At 38.2% G+C, this 21,081-nt stretch overlaps 1 protein-coding gene across 6 annotated transcripts in view; it reads right to left on the reverse strand.

Moving 5' to 3' along the window:
* The window catches only part of zgc:162200 (uncharacterized protein LOC558638 homolog), a 94,112-nt gene that overhangs the window by 17,362 nt on the left and 55,669 nt on the right, over positions 1–21,081 (reverse strand). For 5 of the 6 annotated variants that reach the window (XM_039774125.1, XM_039774127.1, XM_039774124.1 and 2 more), the window contains 2 exons: positions 18,501–18,680; positions 993–1,144 (listed from right to left, as the gene is read on the reverse strand). In XM_039774125.1, the coding sequence (XP_039630059.1) occupies positions 993–1,144; positions 18,501–18,680 (332 nt within the window). Of the gene's footprint in view, positions 1–992; positions 1,145–18,500; positions 18,681–21,081 lie in introns of those variants that run through there. The other variant, XM_039774130.1, reaches the window with a different exon arrangement.

Raw genomic sequence — 21,081 nt, forward strand, 5'->3', positions numbered from 1 at the left:
AGATGAATTGATTTAAATTCTTTTTATTATATAACCTTCACGCTGAATGTCTTTAAAAGGTGACCATTTTATGTATTTCTTTAGAAAAAATATGAACTCTGCCTTCTGTTCTTGCAAGTTGCAAATATGTTCTGCAGCTACAAAACAACACTACTATCTGAATGCTGAGTTTTTAAAGCACAATGTTAATTGCAGGTGTTTTTTTTAGTGATTCTGAATGCTGATAAAATATTTATTATATGAATCATCTTCTTACACTTTCACCTTGGTTGGCTTAACTCTTGTACTATTCTCTAGGTATTTATGTAACCTGTAAATAACTGATAAACAACCTTTTACAAGAACAATTAGCCACAACAGAATTCAGCATGCATTAGACTATTATACTATTAATACAATACAAATAAACACATGAAGATTAGGATAAAAACTGGCAGGCAGACTGGTTATATGACCATCTCAAAATAATCCTTCAATTCAACACTCATTTGTTATGTGAAAATTTATAATAAACCTATACAAAGAATTAAACACCTAAGAGAAACTACTATTGTACCTCTTTACAAGATAAATACTTTTATTCTGCACTTAAAATAAGGTGCATTTATTGATACATTCATCACTATTTAACTGAACAGTATTTTTTTCATTAACAGAACGAAAAGGAATACATCAAATATTGATGCAAAAATAAATGATTTCCAAAACAAAAACAAAAAAGAACAATGCCACCCCCACTGGCACCTGCCCATCCCACACTGTGACAACAAACAAGAAATAAAAAACAGAAAAGGAAATGCATCTGTAAACAACTAGAACAAATAACACTTAAAGCAGATTGCAGAAATGCTTGAATTTAGTATGTTAGTTATTACATGCATGATCATAACAAATCAATGACCAAAACTGTTAAACAAGACCTGGCACTGAAAAAAAACTGAAAAAGTGCAGAATAACAAAATAAAAACAACACATATTTACAAAAGACTCACCTGCTGGCAAACATGGATCTTAGGGAAGAGAAGGTAGCAGCGTCCTCTTTTAGAGCTTTCAGCTCATTCCTCAACTTCACCATTGTTTCTGATACCAAAGACTTCTCATTTTCATACTTAGCCTTCAGGTTAGACAATGCCACTTCAGCAGTCTGCAATTTAATCAGTTTATTTGTTACAAGTTTCTTCTAACAAACTAGTTCAGAATTTAACTGAATTTCTCTATTACTGTAAAAAAGTTAGACTTTGAAATACACTAACTGCTTCAGAGTTACAGATGAAAACATATTTCAAAGTCAGAGATAAGCAGCAAATATAAACTGAATAAAAGAATAAGCATACAAATGTTAACACCATTCAAAACAAATTGGTTTTAAATCATTTAAAAAGTTCAATATTTTATGCTATATCAATAGTTCTTCTCAAGGGTTTTCCTTTCTGCTGTTCTAATCAGTTATGGTTGAACAATTAATTTTAAAGTAACAGCAGGGATCTAGTGTACTAATTCTTTTAATAATGTTAAAAATTTCAATCATGTTACCTCTTAATCTCCATTTGCTTAAACTGAAAGGTCTGGCAGCTTCAATCTTTACCCAAAGCTCATACCTTTCAGTCCTGGAATCAGCCTGGCTTCTCTAGACTTGTTCTAGTGCTATATATTTATTTTGTAATGTAGAGACCAATACTACATACAATAAATCACTCTAGGTGAGGTCTCACCTGTGCATTATATAGCTGACTTACATGTAGACAGTGATGAGTTTACTAGAACTCCTAGGTCTCCCTCACATGGTGTACTTTCAACCTCCCTTTTTGCATTTAGATGTAACATTTCAACTTTCTATATGTAACACTTTATACTTATTTAATTAAATTTAAGCTACCACCAATCTGCCCAAACCTAAACTCTGTCCCAGGCCATCTGTGATGATTTTGTAAGCTTTTGTTTCTGGTGTCTAAGACAATTTTGTAACCATCTATACACTGAGCTTTGAATTCCCACTACTTTCAGTTTAATCAGACTCTCATGTGGGCCCTTATAAAAAGCCTTCTGAAAATGAAAATAAATAACCTCATATGCACTTGTCTGACCATATGTTTTTGTTGATTCCTCATAAATTACCTACATATTAGTGAAACACGATCTCCTCCATCTAAATTCATGTTGACTGTTTGCTAATGCACCAGTTTACCACATGATGCTTGGTACTTTCCTTAACAATTTCGTCCATCATTGTATCCATTATTTAAGTTAAGCTTACTCACCTATAGTTACTAGAATATATGCTTCTCTCCAATCCTTAAGAATTTCCCAGTGTGCAGTTTCTAGGATTAAGATTTTCTGGTCTGGGCAACCTGTTAGATTTCTGCCTAGCACTTCTTCTACAATTCCCAAAACACTAAACATCTGTTTGGCAGACCCTATTATTGTTGGATGGTTATCAAAGTTTTCACATATGTAAACTTCAAAGAAGTACAAGTTATGAGGATTCACTATTTCAATGTCTGTATATTTACTGTTTCTAACGCACTTCATCTCGTCCCTGAATAACCTTTTATTACTAAAACATATCTTAGGGACATTTTATAACTTAATGCAAAATGTTTTAGTAGTAGGCTGAATCACCATTGTGCATAATAACTTGTAGATAAAATAAAGTCAAAACTCCACAGACTTATTCATTCAAATGGTGTTGAAAAGCAAAAAAGTCTGCCTCCAACATTTGTTCAGATGAATTCCACAATTTCCACCAGATTAATTCCATGTTACTCAATATTCACATTCTTTTTCCCTTTCTCTGTTCTAAGTTTTATAAGAATACTAGCTTTCCCACGCGGCTCCACCCTTGTAGTAGTGAAACAGAACAAACTTTAAAAATCAATTAAAAGGAAAAAAAAAAGTGATTTGATCAGAGGAATGTGAGGGATTAAAACCCTCTTGCCAATGGCAAATCCTGTGAGGCATGATACATGCTCTTGAGACGTCTCAAGTTTACTGTGAGAGGCATGCTGCTGTTGATCTGCCGTGAGACGTGATGCACGCTCTTCAGACATCTAATGTATCTGATTATGGGGAGAAGAGCATGAGGCTGAGGTATCTCTACCAATGAACAGCTACCCTCTAAAACACACATAGATGTGATCTCTCTCTCAAAAATGTCAAACATTACTTGTTAACAACCTCTAGATGATAATGTCTGCTGAACAAACAGGTATCATTAGCTAAGCGGAGGCAAGGTACGCTCCAACACGTGGCGACAGGTAGACCGACTTGAACAGAGGCTGGCGCATGAGTGAGGATGGCCCACCCGGCTTCCTACTCTTGAGGTCCCACTTCCCCCTACCCTTGGCCCACAGCCTCTCTCTTGGATTTGAGTTAATAAATCACTGCCACAAGGGAACTATGATAGCGCTATGAAAGAAATTGCAAAATCAACCGTACTGTTCAAGCAAATCTTTCTATTATAAAAAAAAATCCTGGGAGAGAAAGATGGGAGACAAGATGTGATCTTCACGTTAAGATCACGGAAGACACTTAAAACACCCGCGAGACAAAAGAGAATGACCACGGGACGTCTCGAGGGGACCTTAAACATGAGACTTTGTGCCAAGAGATTGACACAGGACCATCTCACGATGACATAGAACATGAGATTCTTGCAAGACACGCCCTACTTACAACCAATATCAAATAAGACCACGGGCAGCAAAACACCCAGTTGTGTAAAGGCTACACACACAGATCCAGGGCTCTCAGTGCATATAAAGCATATAAGGACAATACGTTATAAAAGAAAAGTCGATGACTAAGCGAAGAAGAAAGCAGCATGGAGAAAAGAGACTCAAAAGCAATGGGGAGAAAAAAGAGCAAAAAAGAAAAAGAATAATCTTGGTGCAAATTCAGAAAATAAGGAAAGTAATTATCAGCCCAGAGCAAGTGGAATTGAAAAAAATCATGTCCAATCGGGCTCAGAATTAAAAGACAGAGAGTAAAAGACAAAGTAGAACTTCATAAAGACGTTCACGCTATACACATGCAGAGCAGGTTATTTATATATATATATATATATATATATATATATATATATATATATATATACATATATATATATATACTGTGTATATACATGTATATTTGTTTGTTTCTACAATGTCACCAAATTTCAATCAAATACAGAGTATTTAGATTACTATTATGTTTTCGTTTCTTTCAACCCTTAAAATCTGAGATATCAAAATTGTCCTTCTTAGTGGATGCCTACTGCATTAGATGTACTATCCTGCCAAATTTCAGCTTCTTAGCTTCTTGTTGAAGAGTGAATGACTGAGTCAACAAACTCTGCATTATTTATATACATACACAAGCACACACACACATACATGCAGTAATAGCCGAAATTATCGGCACCCCTAGAATTTTCCCAGAAAATGCACCATTTCTCCCAGAGAAATGTTGCAATTACAAATGTTGTGGTATACACATGTTTATTTCCTTTATGTGCATTGGAACAACACCAAAAAACTGAGAAAAAAAAAGCCAAATCTGATATCATGTCACAAAGAACTCCAAAAATGGGCTGCACAAAATTATTGGCACTTTTTCAAAATTGTGGGTAAATCGTTTAATTTCAAACATATAATGCTCATTTGAACTCACCTGTGGCAAGAAACAGGTGCTGGCAATATAGCAATGACACCTGAAGTCAGTTAAAATGGAGAAAAGTTGACTCAACCATTCTGTTGTGTGTCTGAGTGTGACACACTAAGCATGGAGAACCGAAAGAAGAGCACAGAACTGTCTGGGACTTGAGAACAAAAATTGTGTAAAAATATCAACAATCTCAAGGCTACAAGTCCATCTCCAGAGATCTTCATGTTCCTTTGTCCATTGTGTGCAACATAATCAAGAAGTTCACAACACATGGCACTGTAGCTAATCTCCCTGGATGTAGACGGAAGAGAAATATTGATAAAAGACTACAACGAAGGATAGTCCGAATGGTGGATAAACTGACCCAATCAACTTCAAAACATATTCAAGCTGTTCTGCAGACTCAGGGTGCAACAGTGTCAGCTTGAACTATCCGTCGACATCTGAAGAAAATGAAACGCTATGGCAGGAGAGCCAGGAGGACCCGAACTGCTGACACAGAAACATTGCCATTGGCATTTGCCAAAATGTACTCGAGGAAGCCAAAATCCTTCAGGGCGAACATCTTGCGGACAGATGAGACCAAGGTAGAGCTTTTTGGTAAAGCTCATCTTTCTACTGTTTACAGAAAATGGAATGAGCCCTACAAAGAAAAGAACACAGTACCTACAGTCAAACATGGTGGAGGTTCTAAGATGTTTTGGGGATGTTTTGCTGCCTCTGGCACTGGATGCCTTGACTGTGTGCATCATGAAATCTGAAGACTACCAAAAGATATTGGGGCGCAATGTAGGGGCCAGTGTCAGAAAGCTGGGTCTGTGTCAGAGGTCATGGGTGTTCCAGCAGGACAATGACCCCAAATGTACCTCTAAAAGCAACCAGAAATGGTCGAAGACTAAGCGCTGGAGAGTTCTGAAATGGCCAGCAATGAGTCCAGATCTAGAGAGATCTCAAAATTGCTGTTGGGAGAAGGCGTCCTTCAAATCTGAGAGACCTTGAGCAGTTTGCAAAAGAAGAGTGGTCAGAATTCCAGTTGAGAGGTGTGACAAGCTTGTCGATGGTTATAGGAAGCGATTGATTTCAGTTATTTTATCCAAAGGGCGTGCAACCAAAACAAAACATTTGTAATTGCAACAATTTTCTGGGAGAAATGGTGCATTTTCTGGGAAAATTCCAGGGGTGCCGATAATTTCGGCCATGACTATATATACACTCACCTAAAGGATTATTAGGAACACCTGTTCAATTTCTCATTAATGCAATTATCTAATCAACCAATCACATGGCAGTTGCTTCAATGCATTTAGGGGTGTGGTCCTGGTCAAGACAATCTCCTGAACTCCAAACTGAATGTCAGAATGGGAAAGAAAGGTGATTTAAGCAATTTTAAGCGTGGCATGGTTGTTGGTGCCAGACGGGCCGGTCTGAGTATTTCACAATCTGCTCAGTTACTGGGATTTTCACGCACTACCATTTCTAGGGCTTACAAAGAATGGTGTGAAAAGGGAAAAACATCCAGTATGCGGCAGTCCTGTGGGCGAAAATGCCTTGTTGATGCTAGAGGTCAGAGGAGAATGGGCCGACTAATTCAAGCTGATAGAAGAGCAACTTTGACTGAAATAACCACTCGTTACAACCGAGGTATGCAGTAAAGCATTTGTGAAGCCACAACACACACAACCTTGAGGCGGATGGACTACAACAGCAGAAGACCCCGCCGGGTACCACTCATCTCCACTACAAATAGGAAAAAGAGGCTACAGTTTGCATGAGCTCACCAAAATTGGACAGTTGAAGACTGGAAAAATGTTGCCTGGTCTGATGAGTCTCGTTTTCTGTTGAGACATTCAAATGGTAGAGTCAGAATTTGGCGTAAACAGAATAAGAACATGGATCCATCGTGCCTAGTTACCACTGTGCAGGCTGGTGGTGGTGGTGTAATGGTGTGGGGGATGTACATATATACACTGCTCACAAAAATTAAAGGAACACTTTAAAGAAACACATTAGATACATCAGATCTCAATATGAAGTTGGATATCTATACAAATAACAACAGGGCAATGTCTTAGGAACAAAAGGATGCCAAGTCTTTTAATGGAAATAAACGTTTTCTACCTACAGAGGGCTCAATTGTGTAGACACCCTAAAATCAGAGTGAAATGAAGATGTGGCAGGCTAGTCCATTTTTTCAAAAACTTAATTTCTGCTACTAAAATGCTTTTCAGTATCTTGTGTGGCCCCCACGAGCTTGTATGCATGCTTGACAACGTCGGGGCATGCTCCTAATGAGACGACGGATGGTGTCTTGTGGCATTTCTTCCCAGATCTGTATGAGGGCATCCCTGAGCTGTTGCACAGTCTGAGGAGCAACCTGGCGGAGCCTAATGGACCGAAACATAATGTCCCACAGATGTTCCATTGGGTTTAAGTCAGGGGATCGTGAAGGCCATTCAATTGTTTCAATTCCTTCATCCTCCAGGTACTGCCTACATACTCTTGCCACATGAGGCCGGGCATTGTCGTGCATTAGGAGGAAACCAGGACCTACTGCACCAGCGTAGGGTCTGACATTGGGTCCAAGGATTTCATCCTGATACCTAATGGCAGTCAAGATGCCGTTGTCAAGCCTGTAGAGGTCTGTGAGTCGCTCCATGGATATGCCTCCAAGATCATCACTGACCCACCACCAAACCAGTCATGCTAAACGATGTTACAGGCAGCATAATATTCTCCACGGCTTCTCCTGACCCTTTCCGTCTTTCACATATACTCAGGGTGAACCTGCTCTCATCTGTGAAAAGCACAGGACGCCAGTGGTAGACCTGCCAATTCTGGTATTCTATGGCAAATGCCAATTGAGCTCCCCGGTGCTGTGCAGTGAGCACAGGGCGCAGTAGACATTTGGGCCCTCAGGCAACCCTCATGAAGTCTGTTTCTGATTGTTTGGTCAGAGACATTCACACAAGTGGCCTGCGGGAGGTCATTTTGTAGGGCTCTGGCAGTGCTCATCCTGTTCCTCCTTGTCCAAAGGAGCAGATACTGGTCCTGCTGATGGGTTATGGACCTTCTATGGCCCTCTCCAGCTCTCCTAGAGTAACTGCTTGTCTCCTAGAATCTCCTCCATGCCCTTGAGACTGTGCAGGGAGACACAGCAAACCTTCTGACAATGACACGTATTGATGTGCCATCCTGGAGAAGTTGGACTACCTGTGCAACCTCTGTAGGGTCCAGGTATCACCTCGTGCTACCAGTAGTGACACTGACTGTAGCCAAATATAAAACTAGTGAAGAAACAATCAGAAAAGATGAGGAGGGAAAAATGTCAGTGGCCTCCACCTGTTAAACCATTCCTGTTTTGGGGGTCATCTCATTGTTGCCCCTCTAGTGCATCTGTTGTTAATTTCATTAACACCACAGCAGCTGAAACTGATTAACAACCCCCTCTGCTACTTAACTGACTAGATTAATATCCCATAAGTTTCATTGACTTTATGCTATACTCTGATTAAAAAGTGTTCCTTTAATTCTTTTGAGCAGTATATATGTACATATATACACACACACACACATTATATATATATATATATATATATATATATATATATATATATATACACATATATACACACATATATCTATACTAATAAAAGGCAAAGCCCTCACTGACTCACTGACTGACTGATTAACTCACTCACTCACTGACTCATCACTAATTCTACAACTTCCCATGTAGGTAGAAAGCTGAAATTTGGCAGGCTCATTCCTTACAGCTTACTTACAAAAGTTAAGCAGGTTTCATTTTGAAATTCTACACGTAACGGTCATAACAGTTGAAAACGTCCGCCATGTTGAACTTTCTTATTTTATGGCCCCATCTTCACGAAATTTGGTAGGCGGCTTCCCTGCGCTAACTGAAACCGATGTACTTACTTATTTAGATGGTATGACGCCACTGTCGGCTGCCATATTGAACTTTCCAACATTACTAATTCTCCAACTTCCCATGTAGGTAGAAGGCTGAAATTTGGCAGGCCCATTCCTTACAGCTTACTTACAAAAGTTAAGCAGGTTTAATTTCAAAATTCTAAGCGTAGCGGTCATAACGGTCGACAACGTTTGCCATGTTGAACTTTCCTATTTATGGCCCAATCTTCACGAAATTAAGTAGGCGGTTTCCCTGTGCTAACTGAAACCGATGTACGTACTTATTTCGGTGGTATGACAACACTGTCGGTCGCCATATTGAACTTTCTAATGGTCTTTGTTACTTATGGGCCCATCTTCAAGAAATTTGGTAAACGGGTTCCCAATGCTAACTGAATCCTATTTACGTACATATATACGTCCATAGCCTGCAGCTCGGTAACTATGTGAGGCGGCATTGGGTCCCCCATCCCAACGCCTCCCACGTTGTTGCCTGCCTGCCTATATAAGGCCTTCCGTCTCTCTGGTCTCTATATTCCCTTCCTGGCTTTGCCACGGGATTCACGTCTCCCTGCTGATAACTACAGCCTTTTTATTTAATTCACGGATTCTCTGCTGTTTTATTGTTCGTTTATTGCAATTATAGTTATTGTGTAGGTATTTTAGACTTACTTTACATTGTTCAGGTACCCATTTCCTTTATCATTCCAACCGTACCCCCATTAACATGTCTATCGAGGTGATCACCATCGATCAAAGAACTGTCACTTACCGAGTGGTTTCCATGCCCAGAGATGGCACCTGCCTTTTCCATTCTCTTTGTTACATATTGCACGGCCATATCAGACTCACTCTTGATATCCGAAGGAACATTGTGTCTTATGTATTGAATGACTGGGACAGGTTCAAGGTGTGGACTGATGACAGTACAGGAGATAATTATACTACACAGGAGCAATATAAGAGTGAAATGCTTAAACCCTTCACCTATGGTTCTGCATGTGAGTTGATGTCTGCCGCTGAATTGTTTGGTTGTCGCTTTGAAGTGTACCGAAATGGTCAAATATTTTACACCTTTCCAACCGCTAATGCCTCTTAAACATCTTAGATTCACAGGTGAGGATTTAAGTAGTGGACACTTTGATGTTTATGAATGTTGAAACTCTCAAAAGCTGGATGCGAAGTTATCGATGAAACCGGTTGTATGATTACAACGCTTGACAGATGCCGAATGTCACTTCAACACAAGTCCTGCAAATACTAATGTAATTAAAACAAACCATGAATCTCAAACCGATTATGACAGCAGCAATCCAAGCTGTGAGATTTGAGACAAGATTACTTTTCACATGGCCAACTGTACATTGCATGCTCAAGAGTAAGCTCAGCGCACAGCTTGGTCATATTACAACCGAGGGGCCGAACTAACAATGTGGTATACAAAGAGATCCTTAACAAATAATTATTGGTATATTTTCCCTCAGTTTAAAAAGGTTTAATTTTCTTCTTAATAAACATTTTAAGGCAGTACTTTGCGCTGAAGCTGGTATTTTGCTAGTGTGTATATATATATATATATATATATATATATATATATATATATACATGAATGAATGATACAGAACTACTGACCACAATATGTAATATCTTCCTAACAAATTCAGTTTAAACTCTATTCCTCACCCAACTGGACAGCTATGAAATTGGATAATCCATATTATAGTTATTATTTAAAGATACTGAAGCATCTAAATAGGTAATAGAGACCGGGACACTTGCCAAATTCTAAAGAAGCTTTGAACAGTTCCTTACATGGAAAATCAGACGTTTTCTGATTTTAAATAGAATCATCCTCCTTTTATAACTGTTATAATGGTTGGATTAAGATTCAAGTGAGTAATGTAGTATCAGAGATGGGGACAAGTCGCATATGATCAAGTCCAAGCAAGTTTCAAGTGTTAACCATCAAGTCTCAAGTCACAGTTAAGACAAATCAAGCAAGTCAAGTCAAGTCAAGGGTTCACCCTAAGCAAGTCAAGTCGAGTCCTGATAAGTTTCAAGCCAAGTCAAGTCAAGTTGCAGTACTAAAACAAACAGAGGTTAAATTTTCGATACGTTTATTTTTGCACAGAAAAATTTTTACAGAAAATTCTTTTCTTTTTTTTTTTTCTTTTTCCTCTTTTAAAGACTATATTGGTAACAGATATCTCTATCTTTTAACCTTAAAGCGCCACTGCATGGGGGCTTGATGTGCTTTGGACGTGCTCTGTCTCTGGGTATGTCAGAGGACTGGGACTGCATGAAGTGGGTTTTAGCCTCACCTGGGGAGGCAAAAGGGAGGGTGGGGGTTAAGGGGGGAAGAGAAAGAGAGCAGGCTTGATCTATATCTAATCTATCATCTCAATCTTTATAATTATAACTATCAACGTAATAATAAGCTGCATGGCAACAACTCTTGGGGGAATAGGAAATTAAGACCTAAACTATTTCACTTCCAGTTAAGACTATAATATGACACCAAAAACTCAGAATCAGTGTCTCCATGATGGGACAGTTAACTTCGTAAGCTGGAATGTTAAAGGCCTGAATCACGAATTAAAGAGAAAGAAAGTACTTTCTCACCTAACAGGTCTAAATGCTAAAATAGTATTTTTACAGGAAACCCACTTACTAAGTAAGGATCAGTTCCGGCTGCAAAAGACTGGACTGGCCAAATGTTCCATTCTAGTTTCACAAAGAAAACTAGAGGGGTGGGAATTCTCATACATAGAACAGTACCATTTGTAGCATCAGATGTAGTATTGGATCCTGAAGGGAGATATGTGATGGTCATGGGAGACTTATCTAACTGTAAAATGATTTTGATAAATGTTTATGCACCTAATGTTGATGATAAGGAATTTATACAAAATTTATTTGCATCCATTCCCAATCTGAACACTCATAAACTTATAATGGCTGGGGACTTTAATTGTGTTCTAAATCCACTTTTAGATAAGACTTCCTCCACAGGGGGAACGGCAACTAACACCGCAAAGATAATTACAAAGTTTATAACTGATCACAACTTATCAGATCCCTGGAGGTTTTTAAACCCAAATTCAAGAACATATTCTTTCTACTCACCAGTACATCATTGCTACTCAAGGATTGATTACTTCTTTATAGATAATAACTTCTTGCCTAAGATTAAATCTTGTAAATACGATGCTATTGTTATTTCAGACCATGCTCCGATGATCTTGGAGCTGAAATTACTAAGCCCCATACACTCACCCGCAGATGGCGTCTCAATCCGCTTCTATTAGCTGACGAGAATTGTACTGAATTTATATCCAAACAAATTGAATTCTTTCTAGAGACAAATACATCCCCTGAGATCTCTGCAGGAATACTCTGGGAAACTCTTAAGGCCTTCTTAAGAGGACAGATTATCTCATATCTTTCCCACAGAAATAAATCCGAGCGAAGAAAGTAGCAGAGATAAAAGCGAAATTACTAAAATAGATGAAGAACATGCCAGACTACCAAGCGAGACTCTACATAAGAGGAGGCAGGCTCTACATTCAGAATTAAACCTCTTGACAACTAAAGAAACCGAACAACTAATTTACAAATCCAGACATCATTATTATGAACATGGAGAAAGCTAATAAGCTTTTAGCGCAACAAATTCACAAGCAAGATGTGCAACGCAATCTCGTAATTACTAACACTAACGGAGATAAAATCATCGAACACAAAAATATAATGTACACTTTTAGAGACTACTATAAATCCCTATATACTACTGAGTTTAAAGAAGACAATATACAATCTAATGCATTTCTGGATAAATTACAGATACCACAAATTGACGCTATTAGTGTGGAGGAGCTCGATAAACCTCTGTCATTATCAGAATTACTGGATGCTATAAAGTCACTCCAAGGTGGAAAAGCAGCAGGCCCTGACGGCTACCCTGCAGAGTTTTACAAGAAATTCTCCGCTCAGCTAGCTCCCTCCTATTAGCAACATTTACAGAAGCCAGAGATAACCAATCTCTTCCACAAACCTTTCGCCAAGCACTAATCACTGTCTTTCCAAAACAAAATAAGGACTTATTACAATGTGCATCATACAGACCAATTTCACTTCTGAATAACGACGTTAAAATACTCTCTAAAATCATAGCTAGAAGGATGGAGAAAGTGCTCCCTCAGTAATATCACAAGACCAAACTGGATTTATTAGGGGCCGACACTTATCTTCAAATCTTCGACGCCTGTTTAATGTAATATACTCACCAACTAAATCAAACACCCCAGAAATATTATTATCATTGGATGCAGAAAAAGCATTCGACATGATTGAATGGAAATACCTTTTACTATTTTGGAGAAGTTTGGGTTTGGCCCGAACATTTGTGCATGGATTAAATTACTGTATACTAACCCAGAAGCTTCAGTTTGCATCAATAACATTTGCTCAGACTACTTTAAACTAGAGCGTGGCACAAGACAAGGATGCCCTTTGTCACCACTGCTGTTTGCAATTGCCATTGAACCACTGGCAATACATTGTCGAAATACTGATCAGATAAAGGGGATTAGCAGAGAAGGACTGGAACAGAAAATCTCATTATATGCAGATGACATGGTACTGTATATATCGGACCCAGAAAATTCTGTGCCTGCAGTCTTAGCAGCACTCACAGAATTTCAAAAGCTCTCTGGTCTCAGAATTAATCTGAATAAAAGTGTACTCTTTCCGTGAATTCGCAAGCATATAATATTAGATTAGACACCCTTCCTTTTATCATTGCAGAACAGTTTAAATACCTCGGGGTAAACATCACAAGTAAACATAAAGCTCTTTATCAACAAAATTTATGTCTGCATGGAAAAAATTAAACAAGACTTGCATAGATGGTCAACCCTTCATCTCACACTAGCTGGAAGAATTAACACTGTTAAGATGAATATTCTTCCTAAGCTCCTTTTTATTTCAAAACATACCAATATACATTAATAAATCGTTCTTTAAGCAATTAGATTCAACAATAACCTCATTTATTTGGAATTCTAAACATCCACGCATCAAAAGAGCGACCCTACAAAGACAAAAGGCAGAAGGCGGCATGGCTCTACCTAACTTCCAGTTTTATTACTGGGGCAAATATACAGTCGATAAGAACCTGGACACAAATAGAAGAACATACACAGGCATGGACCGCAATAGAAGTAAAATCCTGCAGTACTTCTTTGTATTCCTTGCTTTGTGCTCCAATAAACACACGTTATCGGCAATACACTAATAACCCAATTGTGCTCCACTCACTTAGAATCTGGAACCAATGTAGAAAGCATTTTAAGACGGAGAAGCTTCTTTCTGTGGCACCCTGCAAAAGAACCACCTCTTTCAACCCTCACAAACATATGCAGTTTTAATATCTGGAAAAATTTGGAATTAACTTGCTTAGAGATCTTTATATAGACAACGTCTTTGCATCCTATGAACAATTACATTCCAAATTTAACATTCCAGCTACAAATTTCTTTCACTATCTTCAAATCAGGAACTTTGTTAAACAGAACCTTCCAGATTTTCCTCATCTTGCACCCTCATCCACGCTGGAAAAATTATTGCTCAATTTCAAGGAGTTAGACTCCATCTCTACAATATATAAAATCCTTTTACAATCCCTTCCTTTCAAAGATCCAAGAGGACACTGGGAAAATGACCTCTCAATTAATATATCAGAAAAGGAGTGGAAAGTAGCAATGCAGAGAATTCACTCAAGCTCCATATGCAAAGCATACAATTATACAACTCAAAATTATATATCGAGCACATCTGTCTCGACTAAAACTCTCCAAAATGTTTCCAGGACATGATCCAACCTGTGAACGCTGCAAAAGCCCCAGCCTCACTAGGTCACATGTTCTGGGCCTGCACCAAATTAACATTATTCTGGACAAAAATTTTAATTACCTCTCAGACAGTCTTGGACTCACAATCCCTCCTAACCCATTAACAGCTGTGTTTGGGGTTCTTCCAGAGGGTCTTAAAGTGGAGAAAGACAAACAAATTGTGATTGCATTCACTACACTGTTGGCACGCAGACTTATTCTGATAAACTGGAAGAACCCAAACTCTCCTCTTTAAGTCAGTGGGAAACTGATGTGTTATATTATTTAAAATTGGAAAAATCAAATACTCAGTTAGAGGATCTGTGCAGACTTTTTCAAAACATGGCAGGATCTAATCAGTAATATTTTGAAATGTTTATAAAGCACAGAGAATTTGTTGATTTAGGTATTTTTAAAAGCCTTAAATTTTACACCGTTTGGCTTGCTCTCTCTCTCAAGGGTGGGGATCGATCTGTTCTTAGCATAATTCTTTTTTTTTTTGTAAAACTTGATTGCTATGTATTGATTGTAATAAAATTAATAAAATAAAAAAAAAAAAAAAATTTTACAGAAAAGACGAACTTATATACATATATTATGTATCTTATTTGCATTGCTATATTTAAATTATATGCATATCTGTGCTACATTAATATCTGAAAATAAAATTGTGTTGCTTACACAAAATGTTTAAAACTAAGAAATCCAGTCTAAAATGTATAATGCAATTCAATCTGAAAGGATTAGTTTACTTTGACAACAACAATGTACAGATAATGTACTCACCCTCTTGTCATCCAATATGTTCATGTCTTTCTTTCCTCAGTCATAAAGAAATTGTTTGTTTTTTTTTTGTTTTGAGGAAAACATTTCAGGATTTCTGTCTATATATAATGGATATGTATGGCGAAGTTTGAACTTCCAAAATGCAGTTTAAATGAAGCTTCAGAATGCCCGAAATGATTGGTTATTTTCCAAACAAATTGACAATTTATATACTTTTTAGCCTCAAATTCTGGTCTTGTCTCCTCTCTGTGTAGTCTGTGTGATTCAGGTAAATACAGTTAATAGATGTCAAAAAAACAACAATCTCTTTTATATCTTTAATGTCAAAAACATCCTGCAATGCTGTTTTACCTTTTTGTAAAGGGCATTTGAGTTTCTATACATGTTAACTGTGTAAACACTGTGTCTGCACTTTTGCTGCAATCTAAGACTGTATTTACCCGAATCACACAGACTGCGCAGAGACAACACAAGACCAGCGTTTGAGGTTAAAAAGTATATAAATTGTCCATTTGTTTAGAAAATAACCGATTGTTTCGCTAGATAAGACTCCTCCTCCTCGGCTGGAATCGTTTAGAGTTTTCTGAAGCTGCATTTAAACTGCATTTTGGAAATTCAAACTTCGGGGTGCCATACATATCCATTATATAGAGAAATCCTGAAATGTTTTCCTCAAAAACAATTTCTTAATGATCGAGGAAATGTTTTATATATGATGCTTTAATACTTATGCTGTCCATTATAAGGCACAGTAGGGGATTTATCCACTCTTTTTAATCTAACGTTAGTGATGAATATCGTTAATTAAAATGAACGTTTTTTTTTCATTTCAGCAGAATATAAATATAATATATGTTAATATAGCCCAGTGATGAAGTTATGAAGCTTAATTGACATCTCTGCGGTGGACGCGCAATATACACGTTTCATACATAATATATAATCTGATATATTTGTTTTCTATTTGAACTGGTTTCATTGTTATACAGCACACAACATTTTGTTGTTATTGTGAGTGTACACAAAAAAATTATAGACACTTAACGTAACCGATTCGAACGATGAAATTATTCTTGTCTGCAAGACCAAAAAGTTTTGAACGAGTTATTGAAGGAGAAGTGATTGCACCGACGCTTTCATCTTAGATTTTCATGCAGTATAGCATTACACGAGCTGCCATTCAACTAACCACACACAGTCAGTCCATACAAATGCTTGAAAATGCGCACATTTAATATAAACATTATAGTTTACATGTAATATCGAGAAGCCCTTTCATTTCAAGTTGCATTCAACATCAAAATGTGGCTACGCCACTGGTAACGCTTATAGCGCTTTATTTATGAGATGATCATCACATTTCTGATAAAAACATGCAACCAAGGCCAAATAATGACAAAAGAAAAGATTAATTTAATTAATTAGTAATCGCTTTTATTAAATTGACTATAAAGAATTAGACTTCCTTACCTTTCCTTGTGGTTTTTGAAGTGCGGATGAAATTTGATGTTGTGGTTGTCGTATCTGATACTCTCGCGTTGCATTCTATGCATCTGGCAAATCTTTTTTTGTTAGTACGGTCTAGTTCAAAGTCCTTATAGCCAAACGTGACTATACGAGGTGCTCGACTATTGTCTGCCATGTTTGGCGCGGTTTGAGTTGTGCAGCGTTCTTCTTCTTGGTAACGTTAAGAGTTGTGCAGCGTTAAGGCGAGGCCAATTATGGTGCTGCTGAGTCATAATTATTTTATTAAATTATTTTATTTTATTAAACGAATTATATTTAAAAGTTCAAGTCATTGTCGAGTCTCCCACTTTAAGTCAAGTCTCAAATCACTTACTCTCAAGTCAAAGTCAAGTCAAGTCATTTTCCTCTCAAGTCAAAGTCAAGTCAAGTCATTTTCTTACTTCAATCAAGCAAGTCTCAAGTCCTGAAAATTGTGACTCGAGTCTGACTCGAGTCAAGTCATGTGACTCGAGTCCCCCATCTCTGTGTAGTATATCACAAAAGTTTTTACTGTGCAATATTAACTCATCCAGCAATACTTCCCACAGTGTCTTAAGTGGATTGGAAGTAATAGACATTCTAATACCATTCAACAAGTGGGCAATTTTGTTTCACCATTGTCAGCGTGTGTGCGACAGTTCTAAAACATGTGCCTGAATACATCACTTACAACTACTATGGTCTTGACTTAAAATTACATTTTAAGTAACCTAAACTGAGATAATTTTATGAAGAGTAGTTTAACTACACAACGATTTTCACAGATAATGAAGAATGCTTCTCAGGGGATATGAGCCAGAACAAAAACACTTAAATTAAGCTTAGAAGGCATAAATAATTTTGTACAACTCATGCAGAAATAATTAATTATAATTAATCATTAATATGTCTAAAATTAACTAATAAAAAATAACATTTTCCATTACTAAGCTTAATAAAAAGATTACCACTGCAAACAGAATTCAGTGTTTTTACCACAACATTTATGACACCTTTATCATGACCACAGGGAAAAACAATAATATGACTGTGCCCAGCAATTAAATAAGAAGTAATTCCAGAATTCAATGGCACAAATCAACAATGCAGACAGAATTAAAGTTGCTAAACATAAAGAAATAAGTAATACATTTAAGATGTTATACACAAATCCGAATGCATTGAAAGAAATCTTTATCAAATGCTTTAATAAACATTAATTTCCACTGCTTGACACACCATGTATAAATTAGATAGATCCCTGGCAGCTGAGCTAGCACAGACCGTTTTTACTGCAAACTTCTTGTAAGCATATAGCAGTAAGACAGACTTTTAAAGAGAGAGAGAAGATTGGAATATTAGCTTTTATATTAAAGAAAGTGGATAATAAAGTGAGAAAAAGGAATTGGAGAAGCTACCCTGTGACAAATGGCAAGAAAACCCTACTCTGACCTTTTAATTTGGTCCTGTATAATTAAAACACACATGGCCTGTCTGAGTTTGGATGGTGAGTTAGTTTGTGTTAAGTACAGCAGCTCACAATGCACTCTGTACTAGTAATTAAATGAATACGAGAAGATAGCACACTAAGTATCTGTTTAGATTATTTACAGATTGAATGGAGAACAACTGGACACAGAAAAGCTGAGAGTTTGAATGACAAGGCTTTAGTTAGGAAAAGAAGGAACTGAGTAAAAACAATTGGAATCCTTTTGGGTTAATGGACATGTATACAGTACATCACGGAAGACAAGCTGACCAGCCTACTTGCTTGTTTGCCTTGAGGACAGTCCTTAGTGTAGCAATCTGTTCCCGCTTGGTACTGAGAAGTGATTTCAGCTTTAAAACCTCCTCCATGAGTGCTGCATTGTCTAGTTCTGCTTCAGTGCCCAAAAGAGAAGAAACAGGAAAGTTGCCTCCTCTTTGTCTTGAAAGGTCCACAGCCACCTTAAAAAAAAATATACATATATATTTTTTTAAATATTGCATGTATATTTAAAAATCAAATGTTTTGTTGCATTAAACTATATTGAGCAACTTTTGTAAAATATTTTGACATATTAAAAATATTATAAATTCAAGTTGTAATCTAAAGAATGACTAAATCTTCTTCTTTCGGATGCTCCCGTTAGGGGTTGTCACAGCAGATCATCTTCTTCCATATCTTTTGGTCCTCTGCATCTTGTTCTGTTATACCCATCACCTACATGTCCTCTCTTACCGCATCCATAAACCTTCGTTTAGGCCTTCCTCTTTTCCTCTTCCCTGGCAGCTCTATCCTTAGCATCCATCTCCCAATATACCCAGCATCTCTCCTCTGCACATGTCCAAACCAATGTAATCTCGCCTCTCTGACTTTGTCTCCCAACCGTCCAATTTGAGCTGCTCTTTAATGTACTCATTTCTAATCCTATCCATCCTCATCACACCCAATGCAAATCTTAGCATCTTTAACTCTGCTACCTCCAGCTCTGTCTCCTGCTTTCTGGTTAGTGCCACCGCCTCCAACCCATATAACACAGCTGGTCTCACTACTGTCCTGTAGATCTTACCTTTCGTTCTTGCGGATACCCATCTGTCACAGATTACTCCTGACACTCTTCTCCACCCATTCCACCCTGCCTGAACTCTCTTTTTCGCCTCTCTTCCACAATCCCAATTACTTTGTACTGTTGATCCCACGTATTTAAACTCATCCACCTTTTCCAACTCTACTCCCTGCATCCTCACCATTCCACTGACCTCCCTCTCATTTACACACGTTTTCTGTCTTGTTCCTACTGACCTTCATTCATCTCCTCTCTAGAGCATATCTCCACCTCTCCAGGGTCTCCTCAACCTGCTCCCTAATATCGCTACAGATTACAATGTCATCAGCAAACATCACAGAACACGGGGACTCCTGTCCAATCTTGTCTGTCAACCTATTCATCACCATTGCAAATAAGAAAGAGCTCAGAGCCGATCCCTGATGTAATCCCACCTCCAACTTGAATGCATCCGTCACTCCTACCGCAGACCTCACCACTGTCACACTTCCCTCGTACATATCCTGTACAACTCTCACATACTTCTCTGCTACTCCTGACTTCCTCATACAATGCCACAATTCCTCTCGAGGCACCCTGTCAAATACTTTCTCCAATGCAACTCCTTCTGGCCTTTTCTGAACTTCTCCATCAACATTCTTAGAGCAAACATTGCATCTGTGGTGCTCTTTCTTGGCATGAAACCATACTGCTGCTCAATAATCATCACAGAACTTCTTAACCTAGCTTCCACTACTCTTTCCCATAACTTCATGCTGTGGCTCATCAATTTTATTCCCATGTAGCTACTACAGTCCTGCATATCTCCCTTATTCTTAAATATAGTCACCAGTACACTCCTCAGGCATCCTCTCACTTTCCAAGATTCCATTAAACAATCTGGTTAAAAACTCCACTGCCATCTCTCCTAAACACCTCCATGCTTCCACAGGTATGTCATCCAGATCAATAGCCTTTCCATTTTTCATCCTCTTCATAGCTTTCCTTACTTCCTCCTTGGTAATCCGTTGCACTTCCTGATTCACTACCTCCACATCATCCAACCTCTTCTCTCTCTCGTTCTCTACATTTATGAGCCTCTCAAAGTATTCTTTCCATCTGCTCAACACACTCTCCTCGCTTGTGAGTATGTTTCCATCTTTATCTTTTATCACCCTAACCTGCTGCACATCTTTCCCAGGTCGGTCCCTCTGTCTAGCCAATTGGTACAGGTCCTTTTCTCCCTCCTTAGTGTCCAACCTCTCATACAACTCATCATACGTCTCTTCTTTAGCCTTCGCCACCTCTCTCTTTACCTTGCGCCTTATCTCCTTGTACTCTTGTCTACTTTCTGCATCTCTCTGACTATGCCACTTCTTCTTTGCCATCCTCTTCCTCTGTATACTCTCCTGTACTTCCCCATTCCACCACCAGATTTCCTTTTTCTCCTTCCTCTGTCCAGATGTCACGCCAAGCACCCTTCTTGCTGTCACCCTTACTACATCTGCTGTAGTTTCCCAGTTGTCTGGTAATTCTTCACTACCACAGAGTGCCTGTCTCACCTTCTCCCTAACCTTCCACCATTTGATCCTTGGCTCTGTCCTCACTCCCTTCCTCTTCTTGATCTCCAACGTCATCCTACAGACCACCATCCTATGCTGCTTAACTACACTTTCCCCTGCCACCACTTTGCAGTCTTCAGTCTCCTTCAGATCAACTCTTCTGCATAGGATGTAATCTACCTGTGGGCATCTTCCTCCACTCTTGTACGTAACCCTATGTTCCTCCCTCTTCTTAAAATATGCATTCACCCCAGCCAT

This window comes from Polypterus senegalus, chromosome 13 (assembly GCF_016835505.1).
Source record: "Polypterus senegalus isolate Bchr_013 chromosome 13, ASM1683550v1, whole genome shotgun sequence".
In the NCBI taxonomy this organism is placed as follows: Eukaryota; Metazoa; Chordata; class Cladistia; order Polypteriformes; family Polypteridae; genus Polypterus; species Polypterus senegalus.